Genomic DNA, 21,722 nt, shown 5'->3' on the forward strand with positions numbered 1-21,722 from the left:
CAAAAATTTGTCAACAGAAAAATGATCACAGGATACAGTAGAAAAGTAACTCACAATGCTCGCCAAAGCAAAGCCAACAAATACAGCAATTACTAAAATTTTAACTCCAAGAAGACCAAGAATAGGCGCATGGACATCCTACAATAATATCAAAGAGAACTTTTGTAAAATATAAAATAATTCATAGAAACCACCTACTTAAAACAATTGAAGCAATCGCTGGAGACTGCAAAACTCAAATGGACCATTCACAAAAAAGTATAGTATCTAAATGATAAAATTTCTAGATAACAACAACATTCTTATGCTACAAACACAGTAACAAACAAAATAGTTCACCCAATAAGGGAGTTGCTTTTCTCTTCATACTTAATTCAACATTCATGAGCAAAGAGTATGAACAAAATCAAGATAAGAAGCTCAATTTCTCAAGGTTCAAATCTTGCTCTTAGAGCAGGGTTGGTTAGGGACCCACTCAGTACAATACCCGGATAATATTGTACCGACACTTGAGACAATCTAGCATTCCCATAATTCACTAAGATGCACTGTTTTCTGATAGTTTCTCTTTTTTGTTGTTTATAATGGCTGTTTAGAAGATTTTCAGAATTTGTTTAGGTCAAAAGAAGTTTAAAGGCCCTTTTCCAAAAATTATTTATTATTTTAAAAATATTTATTCCAATAATAGAATAGTTGCATTAAAAAAATAAAATCCACAGCTAAAAACAGCCAGAAACATTGCCACCTATAACATATAAAAATTTCATGCTCAATGAAAGAAAAAACAATACTCCATGGTTTTCCATGTTATTTAGATTTTTGGAAAGATGGCAAAAAGAGAAAAAGAAAATGTGGAAGAGAAGACTACCAGGTTTTAATCTAGAATAGGGCATGCAGGGGGCAGGACCTAATCAATAGAATCTGGAATTGAGCTCTCTTCCCTTCTTCCTCTCTTTCTGCCTTATCTCTTTCCTATCACATTCAAAGCAAACATGGAAAAGAAATGAGGCTCAGCCATGAACTTGCTCACAGCAGTCGGTACCAACCAATACCAACTGAGATGATCCAGCTTATCAAGTACTAGGTTCCCAAACTTGCCCAGGGACTCCACATCTCAGTGTTCCTATCTAGAATGGTCAGGAAGACCAGTATAGATCAGGTTTAGAAACCTTGCCTTTTCCTCATTCATTTAAATTCAGTTTACACATCACATTACATTATCGTTACCTATCACAAGTTCTGAAATCAAACCATCTTCTAGTCCCCATAAAAGTTTTTAAGGGCTCAAGGTGCACTAAAGCACCAAGGCTCTTGAAGCCTATGGACAAGGTGCAAACTGGGATGTGCACCTCTAGTAAATAAAAAATATAAAAGAATGAATGAATTTATGATGTTAAAGATGCATGACAATTATAATAAAGATATCTGACAATCGAAATGATGCTAAAAAAACATGCAAAGACATGAACTATACATACAGATGAATATATGGTCGTCACAACACACACCACATGCAACAAAAGACAACCACCCATGGTATGCTGAATTGCCCCAAACCATCCAGTTTGGGCATACCAAACCGAACTGGGTGGAATTGGGATGGCTCGACCCTTATTTTGAAAAAACCACCCAAACTACTCTAAACCACCCTGCTCAGAGTGGAACCAGTGCGAACTGCTTGGTTCACATTAGTTCAAGCAGTTTGGTCCCCTCCCCCTCCCTTCCAATAAATAAGAGAGGCCTAAGAAGGCCTTCTGAGCCTTCTCACACCTTCCCTTCTCGTTTTATTTTTCAAAAACCCCCCAATTTTGCAAAAAAAAAAAAAAAAGGATTTTGACATTAAAGGCTAGATCCAACCCGAAACAAGGTAAGGTAGCTCTCCCCTACCCCATTTCTTCTTTTTTGTTCTTTTTAATGATAAAAAATGGAAAAAATTGGAAAATAAGAGGTCATGCCAAGATTTTTGATTTTGGCATGATTTCATGACATGTTATACATCTATGGATGATCTATAAATGAAAGTAAAATCTTTAATTTTTTAAATTAAAAAATTAGATCAAAAAAATAAAATCCAAAAATAACTATAAAATTAGAAGCTTATTTAGGGGCACTATGTATTGATATAGTACCAAACTGGTGGCTAACTGATACGCAAACCAATACTGGTTCAGCCTACCTTGCAACCATCCATTGTCACACAAATGAAAAAACACATATACATATAAAACTGAGGGAGGGAGAGGATGAGGAAGATAAGGGTCTGTACATACAATTATAGCCCCTTTCTCTAAAACTGTGCCATGAAAGATTCCACAGGGCTTGCCCACTAGTCCACCACAAGATGAATAAGCGAATAGATTCTATTAGGAAAGTCCCCAATTGATCCACATACAAATGAGATTTGTCAATGATGTTCAGATCTAGCATCAAAAATATAATGCATGAATTGTATGGACAAAGGGTTTAAACCAAGGTCCATGGAATCGGTATCGGACCCGTGTCGGTCGGCCAGTGGTACAAAACAGTATCGGTCCATACCGAACTGGATGCGCGAATTGACGTAGAAGTGAAGAAAGGAATAGGAGAGGAGAAAAAGAAAGAGGGGAGGGGGGGCACGGGTCGACCAGTGGTACAAGACAGTATGGGTCCATACCGAACTGGATGCACGAATCGATATAGAAGTGAATAAAGGAACAGGGGAGGAAAAAAAGAGAGAAAGAGAGGAGGGAGAGGGTGGTCGGAGGAGACGCCAGTTATGGCCACAGGCAGGCTGCGGGCACACTCAGAGGGCCACTAAGGCCTCCACTTCCTCCACTAAATCACGGCCAAGAGAGAGAGATAGAGAGAGGGGGAGGGAAAGAAAAGGAGGAAGAGGAAGTCGGTGGAGAGACTGTCGGAGGGCCTCTGACTAGCCGCCATGGCTGCCGAATGGTGAAATCACGGCCCGCGACTTTGCAGGCATGAAATAGGGGCGATCACCCCTATTTCACAAGATTTTTTAAAAAACCCTGACCATAGTGCCCGCTTCACTTAAATGAAGTTGGCACACCCATTGCCAGCCTCACTTTTTCTTCAATTATTTTAAAAAAAAGATCTGAAATAATGAAGCCGGCAATGGATTTGCCAGCTTCACTATTCATCATTGTTTAAAAAAAAACATGATGAACAGGAGTAGTCATCCTTGTTCCGCGGTCGTGGCTCCGTCCGCACCTTTTCCACCGCTCGATGGCCATGACGGCCACCCAACGCCCTCTGATACCCTCGCTCTCGCTCTCTCTATCTCTCCCGATTAAACATCCTATCGGACAAAATGGAGTTGCGGAAGCCTCCATAGCCCTCTGGCAGCCTCCACGGGCCACCACCGGCCCTCTGATGTGTTGTCCCCTCTTTCCTTCCCCTCCTCTCTCTCTCTTCCTCTCTTCCCTCTCTTTCCCTCTCCCTCGTCTAATGTTCTAATTTGGACGGCCAAACCGTCTCAGTTTGCAGTTGGTATGGCTCGAAATGCTCCAAACCGCTTGGTTCGGGATAGTTCGACGAACCATACTTTAAACTGCACCCACTAGAAAATGCCCAAAGATGTATAGTCCTACTCGGATTATACCACCACTTCCATGCAAGTATGCATAGCTTATGCCATAGCTTTGCTACTGGTGATCCAATATCTTTATCATAATGTAGCCATCATGAAGTACACAGGACGGTCCTAGTGTTAGCTAATGGATTTGTTAGGAAGGACACCATAGCAACACACCAAGCCATATGCAAAACATTAAAGAAGATATAAAAGGTTTGCCATACATATCGACACTGTAATAGGATGGTACCGGTATAGGATCCGATACCAAGATGGCGAACCTTGATGAAGACATACATATTAATCATGTATTGAATTCATATCCACGTTACACTTAGGCAAATAATTTCTACCAATTTGCAAATCACATTGTATGTAGGTGGTTTAGCTTAAGAATCGAAGAGGCAATGCCTTTCAACACAAGCTTTACTACTACCAAGGAGAATCCATTTAAGTTGCTTAAGATGGACTTCTGACCCAGAAAGGTAAATGGTAGCACAAAAACTGCAAATCTAATGCTTTCTTTTCATTCTTACTCTAGCTTTAAAGCAAAAAGAGTAAGAGATGTCTTCAGAATTTAGACCTTCAAAGGCATGAACTCAAGTACTACATCTATTACCCTTGCCAGTCATGGGCTAGCATGGTATTGTATGGTACCCTGCCATGTTGACCACATTTCCAACCAAGTGACTATGCTCATGAGTCATGATAAAAAATTGAATTCGTGCAACTCTGCATCCATACAATTTATGCTGACTGGCACATAATGATATGGACTAGTATGCGAAAAATAGGATACATAGTATGCACCCCTTATACATTGCAAATCCTAGGTAGGCAAAACACATGTCATAACATGGATAGTCACAACATAGATGGATGATCCAAAACCTGGTGAACCTACTCAGGTCGAGCAGTTTGACCTATCACCTTTTAGTTTGTAGGTCAGCTTGGAAAAAACCCACAAAATTACCAAGCCCATTCGACTCGACCTAGATGGATCAACCATCCAAAACTTCTGATTGAACCAAGCATGCATGTCCAAGTCCATTGTCAAATAAGGGGAAAAATCAAAAACCCTCCCCTAATCAGGGAACATAGATCACATGGGGATGAACATAAAGGCTGCCAGAACTTGTGGGATAGAGGGCAAGCCAATGAATCTTGCACAAAGATGTCAAAGTGAAACATTAAGAGGAGAGGGACAAAGCTAGCCAGATCCCATAGGAATGCAGATGGGACAACTAGATCCCATATTGGTAGTATGAAAGGTAGAATTCAAGGGGGCAGAGGCAAGGGTACTGAATATTGCAAGGATGGAAGCCGGCGCATTGGATCCAGTGTGAATGGATGTATAGGAGGACAATTCTCAAGAAAATAAGGGAGGCTACTAAATCTCCCAAGCATGAAGGTGGGGTCACTTGATCTTATAGGGATGGAGCGGAGAAAACATGGAGAGGTCATTGACAAATTTGGGCCTCTTCCTCCTTTTGCTAGGTGGTTCAAGATCCAGCACATCAAGATGGGGAGAAGAACAGCAAAAATACTAGTTGGCTTGCCGTTGACACACGATTGAATAGAAACCCGTGACTTAGCCACCATAGCAGTTTGGTCCAAGTCAAGTAGTTTAGAAACATGGACAATCACAAAAAACACTTTTATCTATGATAAAAGGCAGTTCCATCACAATGTTAACCTTAGGCTGGTTCAATCGAACCTGTAAGCTGTAACAAAACACTCAGGACCTCAACCAAGAAGCAGCCAAAAGGATATTAATTGGGGTCCTTGACTTTACTGAAGTACCCAAGACCTCCACAATGCACAATTGATGTGGGAATATACACACCATGGCACATGCCTTACGCACTTGCTGTGTTTAAGCCCTACCATCCTAGCTAGGGGAAGGGTCCAATCACAAGCACCACAACAAGGTTAGCCCAAAAAGGACCTACACAGTGGTGCCCTTTACCCACATGTGCCATGGGTTGGGTTAGCTATGATATCATTTGTAAAGACCCAAAACCTCTCCCAAAAAGGTTAAGGCCTTGTTTGGATGGTTGGGCCCAAAATCCCATGGGATTCGTGGGTTGGGCTGATACAAACACCAAAAGCATTAGATTATATATCGAACTGCCTTTTGACCAGACTAGCCCGAATCCCATAAGGAGAAAAAAAATGATCTATAGGATTCCGATCAGCCCACTCAAAAGGTAGTCTTGGATGCTTGTAAACATAGGCCTAGCCCAACCTATAAATCCAATGCTTTTGGTGGTTGTATTGGCCTAACCCACAAATCCGATGAAATTTTAGACCCAACCATCCAAACAGGCCCTAGTAGGGGTCCATGGCCACTCTTACTCCAGAACCTCCCTAACGCACACCTAATCTAGGACAAAATGAATGCCTACACAAGTCATCACACAGAATATCTATTACCTGAGCAAAATATAAGCGTGTGCACCCATATGGATGCATTTTACTCATTAAAGTGGCCAACAAAACTATTAAAGCCAGTTGACGTTCATAGAAGATTGTTCACGATAATACAACTTTACAGATAAATGGAATAAAAAACATACGGGAAACTATTAGTCTCTTAGAACAATGATAAATATTAAAGAAAAAATTTAGACTTTTTAGATTAAACAATTAGAGCAATAAAGCAAGCAAGAAACTAGCTAAACAACCAAATTTAAAAGGAAAGTGTTGGACCTTACCTTCATATAGCGTGCTAGTAATCCAAGCTCTTGTTGGGCATTACCTACATTTCCATAGACCATACATTTATTGAAGAATAATGTGAATAATAAAAAGTTCAAAACTATTAGTAAATTGGCATGCATGAGCTATACTAAGACAATCAATGATTACAATGTAATACACAAATAGAAGAGGACTAACAACATACCATTATTATAGTCAATGCTAGATGAAAGTTTAATACATGGAACACAGTCAATCCTATCATCTTCGGCTCTTAAAAAGTCAAAGATTATCAATGCAACGAACGCTGTAACTTGCAGAAGGAAATCCAAAAGAACAGCTAATGCTGCAGAAAAAGTAGAACAAAGTAAACAAAATCTAGCATCAAGATTTGTCTGAGTGAATGCAAGATTAAGTAAAATGATCTAACCAGCAAACATGGAGAACACCCGGCATGCAGGCATTGGGATAAAACTACCAACGGCGAAGGCTAGGACTTCAGATAAACTAGCAAGAGTAATTGATGGTCCAACTTCCATAAGTGCATTACTTATCCTCCCTTCTAATGGCAACTCTAGTGGTTGGCGTTTAACAGCATGCACAAGGATACACATATTATCTACTCCAACCTGATATATATGACATATGACAGAAGCATAAGTGATTCTAGGTTCAAATAAAATGTACAAGAAAGCAATGTAAAGTGGATATGCTTGCACATGAAATAAAGTTTCATGATGAAATGAAGTAAAAGGAAAGCTATATTTTTCTTTGTATAAATGAATTAATAATATGTTAATTTCAGCTCCAGTTATTTGACCTGAAATGTTATCTAAAAGCATGACTTCAACATAGATGGTCCTTTGCTCATCAGGTTTCCAATCCATAGTATGCAAATATTAACAAAAAGAAGCACTAGCCAGATGGCCAATATAGTGGTAAGTGGTGACCATGCAGCATGAATTAATCAGTTACTAGATGAGAAAGGTTTGCATAAATTAAATTGCATGTCCAGATAAATCTTAATGAAACAACAGTATAACTTTCTGTCATGCCCATACTTCAGTAATCAGTATGATCAAAAGACATGTCTAAAACTTACGGAGCCTTTCTGCCATCCCAAATGTGATTTTTCAAAAGCAAGGTAAAAGAAAAGAAACAAAGTAGGTTCTAAGCCTAGAGTCAACCAGGGTTAACAAGGTAAAAAGTCCAACAGCAGTGGAATTGACTGATTTACACTTCCAAGAGATTTCTTGAGGTCAACAGATAAAATTATGGGCTCGTTGTTAGCCATCAATTCTGCATTACTTAAAGATAGCCATGAGCACATGCAATGCATGTTAGGAGCAATATCAATGGATATACATGCTTGACAATAAATATGACTACTCTCTATTGCTGCACTTGCTGTTTTCATCAAAAAAATAAAGGAGCTAAGTCAAAGTGAGTGCATTTAGTAAAAAAATATTCCAAAAATACCCCCAGATTGTTGAACATCCAACCACTTGGACATCCATTGGGAGTTTACTTCATACACCAGCAGAAAAAAATAAGCTTGATGGAGAAACCAAGCTGCTCCTCTGATAATATAACTCTTAAGCAATCTTTATGTGATGTTTATACACGCAAAAAAAAAAAAAAAAATTCCTCAAATTTTTTGCATAAATACCCCCTAAATATCAGATTTGCATGATACCCTCACAAATTGATATGCGCATGCATGCCCTTGCAAAATACTATTTTTGCAGGAATACCTTTAACATAACAGTTTAGTTATTAACATCATTAATCAAAATTAAATATATTTAAATTAAAATTTAATTAAAATTATGGAATTATCTTTTTATCTTGAAGTGGGTAACAGGTTAACTGTTCTTGCTGGAATTTATCCGATCCGTTAAACTTTTCCTGTTCCCATGCAATCACTCTATTTCTCTCTTCCCTTTGTCTTAGTTCTCACCACCAGAATTTAAGCCCATCTCATTGCCGACTTCTCCCTTCATTGTATCTTTTTTTTTTTTAACATAAAGATGGCTAGGTTGCTTTTTGCTTTACGGATCATTTGAAGAAAAGCATTGTGAGAAATTTGCAAATTTATCTTTTAGTGTGTGAGATCTGAAATGTTTATCTTTTAGAGCTGAAAAATTTCTCTTGTGAAGGTAGATGGCTCATTTAAAATCACTTTGACAAGATGGATCTAATACACTATGAGGTCTTTTCTTCTTCTAGAAAATTGAAGCTCCAAAGAGAAGTGGCTTAAGATGCCCAATGTAAGGCATGCTCTTCCACCACATGGTAGCAGAGGCTGTTAATGAGTTTGAAGGTTTTTGAAGTCCTTCAATGGTTTTGCTTGGGGATGATTGATGTTGTTCTTCCACCCATGAGCACAACAATAGCAAGGAATCTTGATCATTGCAATCTATCACATGCCTTTTAAAGATTCTAATCCCTTTCTATATTTTAATGCATGCCTTTTTATATATGCATTTATAACAATAAATATTACAAGTTATTTTTGATGAAATAAGATATAATGGCTGTTGTAAATGAAAAAGAATAAAGTAGAATAATCTCATAAATAGTGAAAAAACTTCAATAACTCTTTTTGTTATCTAATCGCTAGTGTTAGAGTATTATTGTATTTATGACATTAGATGTATTTTATGGCAGTAGTATATTGGGCTTATTTTATTTATTTTAGTTCTATGCCTTATTTGTACATGTCCATTTATGCTAAGTCATCTGTCCATATCTTTATAAATATTAATACAATCCTAGAGAGGGGTGTGTTGCTTTTACCCATATTTTTCATGGTATCAGAGCCAAAACCCTAACCCTAGGGCAAGCCGCCGCCATAAGTGATCATCTCCAGTGGATCCTCGATCACCGATTACTCGCTTTCTTCTCTTTTCTTTCATATATCCATACCCATCTCTAGTGGATCCACATACCCATCATCAAACCTTCTCTTTTCTTTCACATTATTTTTCTCATTGTTACTACTTGCTACAATACCGCTACATTACCGTCGCGATAGTACTGCTATAGTACCAGTCTGTTACAGTAAATTCCGCTACAATACCAGCCATCAATTCTTTGGTGTGGTGCATAGATACTTCTCTTGCTCCAGCTCCCTCTTTGCTTAAATAGAAAATTAAATCTTTCTAGTCTGATGGAGGAAAAGAGTATGATAATCAAAAATTCCTTTATTTCGTAAATATGGTATAATTCATAGAATTTCTTATCCACATACACCACAACAAAATAGGATAGCTAAACGAAAACATAGACACATGGCTAATATTGTTAGAAGTATACTTTTTCAACCTTGCATGCTTGCTAGATTTTAGGCTGATTAGATTTAAATTGTTGTTTTTCTCATTAATCATACTCCCTCTATCATTGTTTTAAAGGGCAAATCACCTTACTATGTCTTGTATGGCTATCATTCTCATGACTTGCAACTTTTTAAGATATTCGGATGCTTGTGCTATCCAGATCTATAGGAGATCACCAATCATAAGCTCTTTTCTCGATCTCTACCTTGTGTTTACTTGGAAATTTCTGGCAAACACAAAGGGTTCCGATGCCTTTATCCACGTATCAGTAAAGTTTATATTTCTCGACATGTTACATTCATTAATCCATTTTTTCGTACTCTTGTCTCTCCAAATTTACTAACTCTGAACATTCTCATTCAAATTTTCAATTATTTCAAGATTTTTTGTCAAATCCACCTCTATTAGGTAGTGATCCCTCTACCATCGAAGCGATCTCATAATTTGGTTTTCTTCCTAACAACAATTCTGCTTCAAATTCTTCTAGATATTGGAAGGACTGCCTGCCAATGAGATCTCTACATCCTCTCCACCTAGAACATATGTGCCTTGTCTGACAATCCGAAACAACTTCATGTCTATACTAGACCTCATCCTCCCAAATCTAAAACCAAACCCTCAGTCACAGTTGAAACCACATCCAAACCTGCACTCCTAAATTGTACCAATCCATAACAAGAGACCGATCCCTCACTCAGATCGGTTGAGACTGATCTAGTTGTTGGGACCAGTTCCTCTGATACGATTGAGCCGCCACCCTCATCTATAACCTCTGTCACTCCTGCATTGTCTCCTATTTGCACCCATGTACGCTCACGAGATCACTTGCCCGAAAGTGAGATATGTCCTCTTCCCTTCTAGCTTCCATTTCTTCTACTTTACCTACTAAACCTAACTCTTTTTCTGAAGCCTTTTAAGTTTCAGCATGCAAGTTGGCGATAGACAATGTTGGACAACTATTAAGCCTTATTCTCCAATGCTATCTGGGATCTTGTGCGTTCGCCGCCCTTTGTTAATCTCATCGACTGCAAGTGGGTCTTCAAAGTGAAACAAAAGGTGAATGGCTCTTTCGAGCGCCTCAAGGCTCGATTTCTTGATCAAGGCTATAATAGCACCTGGGGTTTGACTTTGATGAGATCTTCTCTCCGATAGTTAAGCCTACTAGACACTAGTATTCACACCATCCTATCTATTGCTATCTCTTCTAGATGGTCTCTTCGACAGTTGGATGTTAAAAACATTTTCTTTCGTGGGGTATTGTCTGAGGAGGTCTACATGAAGCAGTTATCTAATTTTGTGCATCCATCCTACCCCTACCATATTTGTCACTTAAGGAAGTCTATTTATGGGCTCAAACAAGCATCTCGTGCATGGTTTCAACCATGGTTCGCCGTACCGGGCCGAACCGCTCGGTACGGGGCGTATCGAGCCGGACCGGTCCCTTATCGATCCTGTTCGGGCCTGTTTTTCGAAAAACGACCCCATACCGCATCGAACCGCCCGGTTCGGTGCGGTTCGGGCCCATACCGCCCGAAATCAGGCGGTACTGCTCGGTTCGGTATCGGTTCGGGGTGAACCGAACCGTACCACCCAGAGGAAGGGGGGAGGGGGGAAGGTGAGGGCCTTTTCACGTGGTTTGGGGGAGGGAGGGGGAGAGAAATGGGCGTGGCCCACTTCACATGAGAGGGGAGGGCCTAGTGCTTTAATAAGCACCAGGCTTTCGGTGTTCTTTGAGAGTTCTCAGAGAACACCCATGGCCGTGGGCAACTTAATCGTTGAGACCTCCAAAAAATTAGAAAAGAAGGCAAAATTTCGTGAAATTGGAGGAGTGATTTGAGAAGAGGCTGATCTTTGACCGGAGGTAAGATAATCTGTTATTTTGTTAGTAAATATTTTTTTTTATTTTTGTTGTTAGAAATAGGATAAAAATGAGGTAAAATAAAAATAGGAGAAAATCATGCCAAAATCTTATGATTTTGGTATGATTTAATTATATGTGATAGATCTTTGGAAGATCTACACGATGACACTAAAATTATTAATTTTCATTAATTATATATTTTTTAAATATTTTTAAATATTTATTTATTTAAAAATAAAAAAATATAAATTTTAGAGAAAAAAATTAGAGTTCGGAAATCATGTTTAGAATGATTCAAGCTACTTTTATCTAATTTTAATTTTTTTTTCAAATATTTGAAATTAAAAAATTATTTTTTTAATTATTTAAATTAAAAAATTTAATTATAAAATAAAAAAATATAAAAATAGTGTTATATTTTAGTTAATTTAAAAATATTATTTGAAGCATATAACATATTTATTTTGAATTTATAAGTTTTAAAATAATTATTAAAATAATTTTAAAATTATATATAATTATTTTAATTATCATTAAACTATCGTGTTTTGTTATACTTGCATATATTTTAATTATATATATATACTGCGGACGATCTTGCACGTGGAGTAGGGTCCATGGATGTATCTGGATCATCCTCGCATTATGGATCCTATTATCCACAGCCACCTTATGATCCATATGCATATGATGCATCCGAGGCATCATCTTCTAGTGGTTACTACCTTATGCAGCCTGGAGCATCTTACGGATTAGATTTTGCTACTGACATATTTGGATGGGCTCCTCCACAACCATACCATCATCTCGAGGATACTTCTCAGAGTTAAAATTTTAGCGAGAGGTCTGAGATATCTTACAATCCAGAGAGGATGCCTTATGGGATGATGAATATTCGAGAGTACGGTGCAGCTTGGCTCGAGGATTGGACTGATATCCCTTCAGACTATGTTGATGATCCAGACATCTACGAGCGTCACAGACACTCGACAAGAAATTAAATGCAGAGTACATCTTAAGGTTTGTATATCAGTTATTGCGCTTTGTACTTAAATATTTAGATACATTTTAATACATATTTTATATATTTTTTCTTTAGTTTTAATATGACATAGTTGAAATATAATGTAAATAAATATATGTTTGAAATTTTAGATCAAGAGTCTTTGTACCGCAAACTAACTCCAAATTGAACCCAAATATGTCAATAATATGCAATATAATGCCATATTGAGGTTGTATTTATCAATTATTAACTTCAAAAATCAAAAAAAGTATTATGTACCGGTACCGGACTGGTACGCCTAGGCATACTGTGTGTCGGTATGGTACAGTACCGGTACCATACCATACCGGTCCGGCACCGGCACGCCGTCCGGTATCGGTACAGCGAACCTTGGTTTCAACAGTTTATCTCTTTTCTTTCTAAGTTGAGTTTTTAAGAGAGTACAGATGATCCTTCCATGTTTGTGTTCCATTCTGCATAAGGGACCCTTGTCCTCTTATTATATATTGATGATTTTAAACTTACTAGTAGCTCCTCTCTATTAGCTTCCTTAATTTTCACCTTGCAGGCTGAGTTTGCCATAAAAGACATGGGCCCTCTTCATTACTTCCTGGGAGTCGAAGTATCTAATTCGACTAGTGGTGTACTCCTTAACAAAAGTGTGCTCATAACCTCTTGAAGCATCATGGTTTCTCCTCTAGCAAGTCAGTCTCTACTCCTCTTGTGCTTAACACCAATCTGTCTGCTTATGAAGGTTGCCTGCTTGAGGACTCTTACACTTATCGTCAGATCGTGGGAGCTTTGCAATATCTTACTTTCACTTGTCTAGACATCTCTTATGCCATCACCTTGTGGCCTAGTTTTTGCATGCTCCATGTGAACCAGATTTCCAAGCTATCAAGTGCATCCTTTGCTATAATCATGATACTTTGTCCAATGGGCTTCAGTTTTCTCGATGTCAGCTCCGTCCTTAATGGCCTATTCAATTACAGACTAGATAGGATGTCTTGATACTCAGCGCTCCACTTCTGATTTTTGTATCTTTTTTTGTCCAAATCTTGTTTCCCGATCTACTAAGAAACAACATACTATATATCGATCAAGCTCCGAAGCTGAATATCACTCAGTCACATTCACACTTGCTAAGACCATCTAGATTCGCCATCTTTTTCGAGATCTTGGCGTGGCCCTTGTGTGGCCTATCTCTATTTACTATGACAATCTCAGCACTACTTATATTGTTGCCAATCCGTTCTTCATGCATGCACCAAGCACATTGAGCTTGATCATCATTTTCTATGAGAGAGTTTAGATGGGTGATTTATCTTTTCTTCACATTTCTTCTAATAAGCAACTTACTGACATCTTCACGAAGCCATTGTCTACTTCTCGGTTAACTCTACTTCGATTCAATCTTCACATTCGACCATAGAATATTCAGATTGTGGGGAGATGTTAGAATATTATTATTTTTATGGCATTAGATGTATTTATGGCAGTAGCATATTAGGCTTATTTTATTTTTTTACTTCTATATCTTATTTGTACATGGCCATTTATGCTAAGTCATCTATACATATTTCTATAAATATTAATATAACCCTAGAGAGGGATGTGTAGCTTTTACCCATATTTTTCAACTAGGAATGGCACTACATAGAGTACCCAACAAATTAGCCCTACCCTTACCTAAACCTATCCCAAACCCGATTAAAAATTTTCCCAAAAACCCCAAACCCATCCCATCAAAAAATCGTATATTCGTCAAGTATGCGAACATGCTTGATTAATCTTTATTCAGATTGTGCTATTCAGGTTAGGTTAGGCACTTGACTTGAAATTACAAAAAAAAAAAAGAGTGAGCACTAAATTAATCAAGTGTCAAAATAAGTTGAAATGGAAAAAAAAAAGAATTATGATTTTTTTGCATACAAACCCTCCTAAATATGTGAAATTGCATGAATATCTTCACAAAACTGCAATTTACATATATAATCTTATAAATATTTCTTTGTGCATGTCTATCCATTAAGGGTATTTCAGTTATTTAAATTTTAAACAATTAATTTCTGAATGGTGCTAGTTGATGTGGCTCATATGCAAGAAAAGAGGAAAATGATGGGTATCATGCAAAACAATTGTTTTATAAGGATATACATGCAAATATCAATTTCGAAAAGATATTCACGCAAATTCCAATACAAAGGAGAGTATGTACACAAAAAACTTTTAAAAAAAAGAAAATGTATATGAAAAGGGAGTCCTAGGCAAGTACCAAGATGCTTACTTGGGCCGGGGTGGGATGCAGGGCATCCTATTCTACGGGGAAATTAGGACACTCCCATCCCATGGGATTTAAAACCCTGGATCCATCTCCAAAATCTATAATTTTTAGTCCAGCTAAAAATTGACATTTTATTGCTACGGAATTTGAATTTTGATCATTTTTTATCGAATTAAAATGGGCATAGTATCTTTTTACATAGAAAAAATGTAATACCTTAAGTAAACTTACTTAAATGATATTGATAGGAATAACAAGGCCTACCCATTAAGTATCTTAATAGGTATAGTGACCTATGACCTCACCCAAAAAAATAGTTAGATGGTCATATTTGAATTCTTGGACCTATATAAGTACCCAATATCCATCTAGTGTATAAATGTATTGGGTATCATACTGGTACTACCTAGATGATTTGGTACAGTATGGTTAATATAGTATAGTATGCACCCCCTATCGAAACAATTTTAACAAATTTTCTGATTTTTTATCTTAGTATGCCTCGGTATGGATCAGTACAGACCTCTATACGCCTTGGTATGCCTTGATATTGAATGGTACACCTCAGTACATGATGCTACAGGGCTTTGAAATGAAATGACCTAGGACCTCATCCAAAATGGTTATCCGAAGGCATTATTTTGGCTTTTTAACCCTATATAAGTACCTAGGATCTATCCAGTGCATGGTCTAAGCAAGCATAATACTAAGCAGCCTACTGCGAGGTGAAGGCTTGTGTTTAATCTCATATTAATTATATATTAGAAAAAGATTTAGGTCCCAATGGAACATCCCACGGGACACCGAGATGGCATACGATCCCATGTATCGGGATAGGACCATCCCACTAGCATCCCAGGGTCAAAGAACCTGCATTTGTTAATAAAATACAACTTCCTATTTCGATAAAAAAATATTTCAAAGAACCTGCATTTGAGGTTTCTAATGATAATTTGGTCATCTTTTACATTTCAAAAGACAATTGTTTTCACTGGGAACCTAAATTCTTATGACCATGTTAAGGTTAGTGAGCTATGTAGCTCACTTTATTTGTCACATAATTATTTAAGTGATGGGTGAAGGATATAGTGGATCATTTCAGAAAGAGGATTTGATGTCTGAACTCTCTTTTGGATCAAGCAATTAATGATGCAACAATGAAATAATATATGTTAAAAACTTAAAATTTTGTAACAATTTTAGCTATACTGTTTTTGATCATATGGTTTGTTAAAAATGCTTTGCTATTGAAGTCAATTTTCCACCCATATTCAAAAGTCTACCAATGTCCCACCTAGATTTCAATGCACAACAAATTGAATCAAAAACAAACTTGATTATAATAGGACTAAGCAATCCTGGCCATTTCAGAAGTAGAGAATATCTCACTAGATCTAAGTAATTCCTGCTACAAAGGTTGGACCAATTTGTAATTAATAGTTGCAACTTACTATGCATCAGAGAGACAGAGACCTTACAAAATAGTCAGAAGAAGTCCAATTTCTCTGAATAATACTCTCTCATGGAATGATGGAAATGTTATGATGGGAAAGAGATTGAATTGAAACTTCGCAGAAAGGTAACAAACTTACAGCTAAAACAAGAAAGGGAATCACTTCCATTATAATGAGTGTTGACTTAACTCCAATGGCACTAAAGAATCCAATTGATCCGAGAACAGAAAGCATAACAAGAACAACTCCTGACAGGCCAAGCAATACCTGGATCATGCAATACTAATCAGACAAAAAAAAAACACATAATTAAAGGGCATACTGACAAGAGATTAAGTAGAAACTCCTTATTACAGCAAAATATTGTATAAGTTCATAAAGGATAAAATTACATTACCATGGACAGTTTCCATTTCCAGAGACAGGCTTTACATACATTTAAGCCAGCTCGAGATTAAGATGTTGCATCAGTAATGCAACTTTGGTACATTCAATAACATTTAAGCTAGCTTGTGATGAAGATGTTGCAACACTAATGCAAGTTTGCTTCATGCAAAAATTGATTTGCCCATAAAAATCAGATATAGCATTGATCCAGCAGATATGAACTAGTAGACAATACAGAGATGTAACAAATGATAAGATTATAATAGTCATGTATAAAATGAAGCCAAGATGTTGTCAACATACAATTAAGTGTTGCATATGGTACTATAGTAATCAACAACCAACACATCAGAATAGCCTTGACACATGCCAACATAAAAAAGTAAACCATGTGAGGAGTATCCCAGTGAGTAGTAGAAGAGTAAAAGTGCCATCCCAGTTCATGACTAGTCTGAAGTCTGAACAAAGGCAAGCTTAAACAACAGGAATCACTACTGATCTGTACCATGAAGGCATGATGTACTCCTTAGGATAAACTTGTAAAATCCAACATAAGCTCATCCTCATAGTGAACTGGCACAGATTGGCATGGTAGGTCCACTGATTTTCTATTATCCTACCAAGCCCCTAATTAAATGTCATGGTGTGCACCAACCAGTCTAGGTCAGTATGTATTGGCACATATGTTCTTCTTGCCAACTGAACATGCCTCTCTACATGGCACATACCATGACACAAACATGGAAAGATTCGTAATATTGAGAGGAGGTAAGAGGTAACTAACGTGATTGTTGCAATTAAATAGTGATCCAATCATTTAAATATAATAAGACAAATAGGCCAGTATAAAAGCATTTGTTAGGTGCAGCTAACAGGTAATGCCTTAATTTTTTTCATTGACTCTCTCTTTTCCATCAACAAATGCCTTAGTTTTTTCATTCATTCTCTCTTCTCCATTCACATTTCCACTACCAACGACTTTGAGAAGCATCATACAAACCCTCACCATCTCTTGGTAGTCTATGATCTCTTCACAGCCCCATATAACCATGGTTTCAAATCCCACGGAATGAAGGTATCCCGATTTCTCCATGGAATGGGACACCCGCTGTCCCATCTCATCTCGGCACCTATCCCAATCAGCGTTCGCCGTACCAGGCTAAACCACCCGATACGGTGTGTACCGAGCCAGACCGGTGCCTTACCGGTCCGGTTCGGGTCTTTTTTTCGAAAAACGACCCCGAACCGCACCGAACCGTCCGGTTCGGTACTGTTTGGGCCCATACCACCCAAACTGGACGGTATGGTTCGGTTCGGTGTCGGTTCGGCCTGAACTGAATCGTACCGACAGCCCCACTTCAAAATGTGGGGAGGGGGGGAGGGGAGGGGGGAGTGGGCCTTTTCACATGGGGGGGAGGGGGGGTGGGCCTGGTGCTTTAATTAGCACCCACACCGAAGTGTGTTCTCTGAGACTTCTCATAGAACACCCGTGGGCTACGAAGGTCTCAATGAAACCGTTGAGACCCTCAAAAAATTAGAAAAAGAGGGCAAAATTCCGTAAAATTGGAGAAGTGGTTCGAGGAGAGGCTGATCTTTGGCCGGAGGTAAGATAATCTGTTATTTTGTTAGTAAATATTTTATTTTTTTGTTTTTGTTAGAAATAGGATAAGAATAAGGTAAAATGAAAATATGAGGAAATCATGCCAAAATCTTATGATTTTGGTATGATTTAATTATATGTGATAGATCTTTGAAACATCTACACGATGACACCAAAATTATTAATTTTTATTAATTATATTTTTTAAATATTTTTATATATTTATTTATTTAAAAATTAATAAAAAATTAAATTTAAGGAAAAAAATTCAGAATTTTGGAATCATGTTTAGAATGATTCAAGCTACTTAAATCTAACCTCAAAATTTTTTTAAAATATTTGAAATTAAAAAATATTTTTTTAATTATTTAAATAAAAAAATTAATTATAAAATAAAAAATAGATAAAAATAGTGTTATATTTGAGTTAATTTAAAAATATTATTTGAAGCATATAACATATTTATTTTGAATTTATAAGTTTTAAAATAATTATTATAATTATTTTAAAATTATATATAATTATTTTAATTATCATTAAATGAGGGTACAGGAGCTATTTGGCTCAGATACGGACATCAGGGAGAGTGATGATGATACTGGTAGTAGTAGCCATGGATCTGATGATCAGAGAGGAACTGGAGGACAGGAGACCACCGTTTATGAGACAGCCACAGGGTGATATTCGATTCATCGATGACTCTCAGTTTACATATGCCACACAGGATAGGGATCATGATGGACGAGTCAGTAGAGACCGTGGGGAGCCGATTTCATATAGACGACAGACTCTTAGAGGTTGTCCAGCACACGATGCAGCTGCAGACGATCTTGCATGTGGAGTAGGGTCCGTGGATGTATCTGGATCATCCTCGCATTATGGATCCTATTATCCGCAGCCACCTTATGATCCATATGGATATGGTGCATCCGAGGCATCGTCTTCTAGTGGTTACTATCCTATGTAGCCTGAAACATCTTACGGATCAGATTTTGCTACTGGCATATTTGGATGGGCTCCTTCACAACCATACCATCATTCCGAGGATACTTCTCAGAGCCAGAGTTTTAGTGAGAGGTCTGAGATGTCTTACAATCCAGAGAGGATGCCTTATGGGATGAATATTCGAGAGTACGGTGCAGCTTGGCTAGAGGGTTGGACTGATGTCCCTCCAAACGACTATGTTGATGATCCAGACATCTACGAGCGTCACAGACACTCGACAAGAAATTAAAGTGCAGAGTACATCTTGAGGTTCATATATCAGTTATTGCGCTTTGTACTTAAATATTTAGATACATTTTAATGCATATTTTATATATTTTTTCTTTAGTTTTAAGATGACATAGTTGAAATATAATGTAAATAAATATATGTTTAAAATTTTGGATCAAGAGTCTTTGTATCGCTACCTAACTCAAAATTAAACCCAAATATGTCAATAATATGCAATTTAATGCCATTTTGAGGTTGTATTTATTAATTATTAACTTCAACAACTACAAAAAAAAATGAAAACAAAAAAAAATTGAGTACCGGTACCGAACCAGTACGCCGATGCGTACCGTGTGTCGGTATGGTACGGTACTGGTACCATACCATGTCGGTATGGTACGGTACTGGTACCATACCATACCGGTCTGGCACTGGTACGGCGTCCGGTACACCGTCCGGTACAAAAAACCTTGATCTTGATAGATATCCTTGATCTCTTTGTAGATATCCTTGATCTCTTTCCCCTTCTTCTTTCCTTTCTTTTTCTTCTTTCCTTTTTTTCTTTCTTTTTCTTTTGTTCCTTTCCTTTTTACTTTTTTTTCTTTTCTTTTCCCTTTCTTTCCTTTTTCGCTTCTTCTCCTGCTTTCTCTTTCCTTTTTTCTTCTTTCCTTCCTTTGTTTCTTCCATGTTCTTCTTCTTCTTTCCTTTTACTTTTTCTTTTCTTTATCTTTCCTTCCTTTATTTATTTCCTCTTTCTTCTTCTCTCCCCATGTGGATGGGTTTCAGAGTCCCAACATTGTGTCGGTCCCATTATCTCATAAGAACAGGACAGGACAGCCGAGATGCCTCATATCCCATCAGAACATAAAACCTTGTATATAACCATAACATGAGCTATGAGAACCAGTTGTCCTATTTTTCAATAGATCCTAGTAAAATATGGCTTGAACTGAATTATGTTTCCACATTCTGTCCCTTCAATTTATACAAGCATCCTTGATCCTTAACTCACATTCATTTCCCTGAATCTTATTATGGCTTTATAATATGCTAGAATGAGTTCATTGAAATTAAATTTTGCTTCATAGTAGTCGTAGTTCTAACCTCCTCAGTTAAAGCTTCGATTAAGCTTAATGGTTTTGGGGAGTCCAACATTGATTATTGTTTGTAGTTCTTGAATTTTTTGGCGGATCATTTAGACAGTTTCCTCATTTTGTCCACTAATCCACCATTTCATTTTTTGTATCCCGATGTCCCCTATAAGCAAAAAGGGGACCATCAAGATCTTGTTTTCCTGTCTGAGAGTCCAACATTTCATTTGCTGGATCATTTTCTTACATGACACCAAATATATAGCAAGTATTTTGTTAGTCCGCATGTCAGAACTCAACTGTGGGACAGATGATGTCACACAAGCCTAGTTTATACTTGGTTATTCATAGAATACTAATAGCTTCTATCAGCTTTGCAGTCTGCAAAACAGAATATGTCACAATAAAAAGAACTAGCAAACTTCCCATATGTGGTTGGCAATTACGGGTGTCTTGTCATCTGGATGAAACATAATTTGAGATTCAGATGCCTTCTGGTCCTGTCTAGCAATACTTGGTAACCTGCATAGCAAGCTTCCTCCAAGCTTGCTAATGCCTGCTAGGCTGCTACTTAGTGTTCTATAATTCAACAACTTACAATTATTAACAAGCCAATTCTCATTGCTTCCAATCAGTCTTAGCAACTTGTAGAGAGTCATTATCCTGTGCTTTGGGTACCATTTGCACCTTGAACCTATTTATCTAGTAGTTTTTACAGTTAGCATTACCACCTCATCATATCAGCTTTCCCCCAATCTATCTGAGTCACAATTCAAGGCTCCTCTTCCCTATCTATCAGTGATACAGCTTCCCACAGTAATAATTTTGCACTAGCTGGCATTGGAGATTCCAGAAATCTTGGTTGATCAAGAAAAAAGATGCATCATATAAATTTAAATACCCATTTATATCCTAAACAATTATTTTCCAACACACTTTTCTCTAAGCTCAGATCCTCTCCAAAACTTGACCACTGCCTTTCAAGGATAGTTGGTGGTGCCCACCAAACTTGACATTCATTCATGACTCAATTGGTATGGTCAACAAAGAAGAAAAATCAAAGAAACTAAGTTACTCATTACTCACCCTAAAAGTACAAATAATATTTTAGGTACAACTTACATGATCTTTAATTTTTTGGGGGAGTACATGCTTCATAATAGGTGTCGTAGATTATAACCTTTTGTCAAGAGTCCTACCACTCTTGCG

General features: G+C 37.4%; 1 protein-coding gene across 2 annotated transcripts in view; it reads right to left on the minus strand.

Moving 5' to 3' along the window:
- Positions 1 to 21,722, minus strand: part of LOC105033845 (uncharacterized) — a 167,931-nt gene that overhangs the window by 69,455 nt on the left and 76,754 nt on the right. The window contains exons 19-23 of one of the 2 annotated variants that reach the window (XM_019846787.3): positions 16,359 to 16,487; positions 6,708 to 6,906; positions 6,483 to 6,623; positions 6,292 to 6,335; positions 55 to 138 (exon numbers count right to left, since the gene is read on the minus strand). In XM_019846787.3, the coding sequence (XP_019702346.1) occupies positions 55 to 138; positions 6,292 to 6,335; positions 6,483 to 6,623; positions 6,708 to 6,906; positions 16,359 to 16,487 (597 nt within the window). Of the gene's footprint in view, positions 1 to 54; positions 139 to 6,291; positions 6,336 to 6,482; positions 6,624 to 6,707; positions 6,907 to 16,358; positions 16,503 to 21,722 lie in introns of both variants that reach the window. The other variant, XM_073246109.1, reaches the window with a different exon arrangement.

The sequence above is a fragment of the Elaeis guineensis genome, chromosome 11, assembly GCF_000442705.2.
Source record: "Elaeis guineensis isolate ETL-2024a chromosome 11, EG11, whole genome shotgun sequence".
Taxonomy (NCBI): Eukaryota; Viridiplantae; Streptophyta; class Magnoliopsida; order Arecales; family Arecaceae; genus Elaeis; species Elaeis guineensis.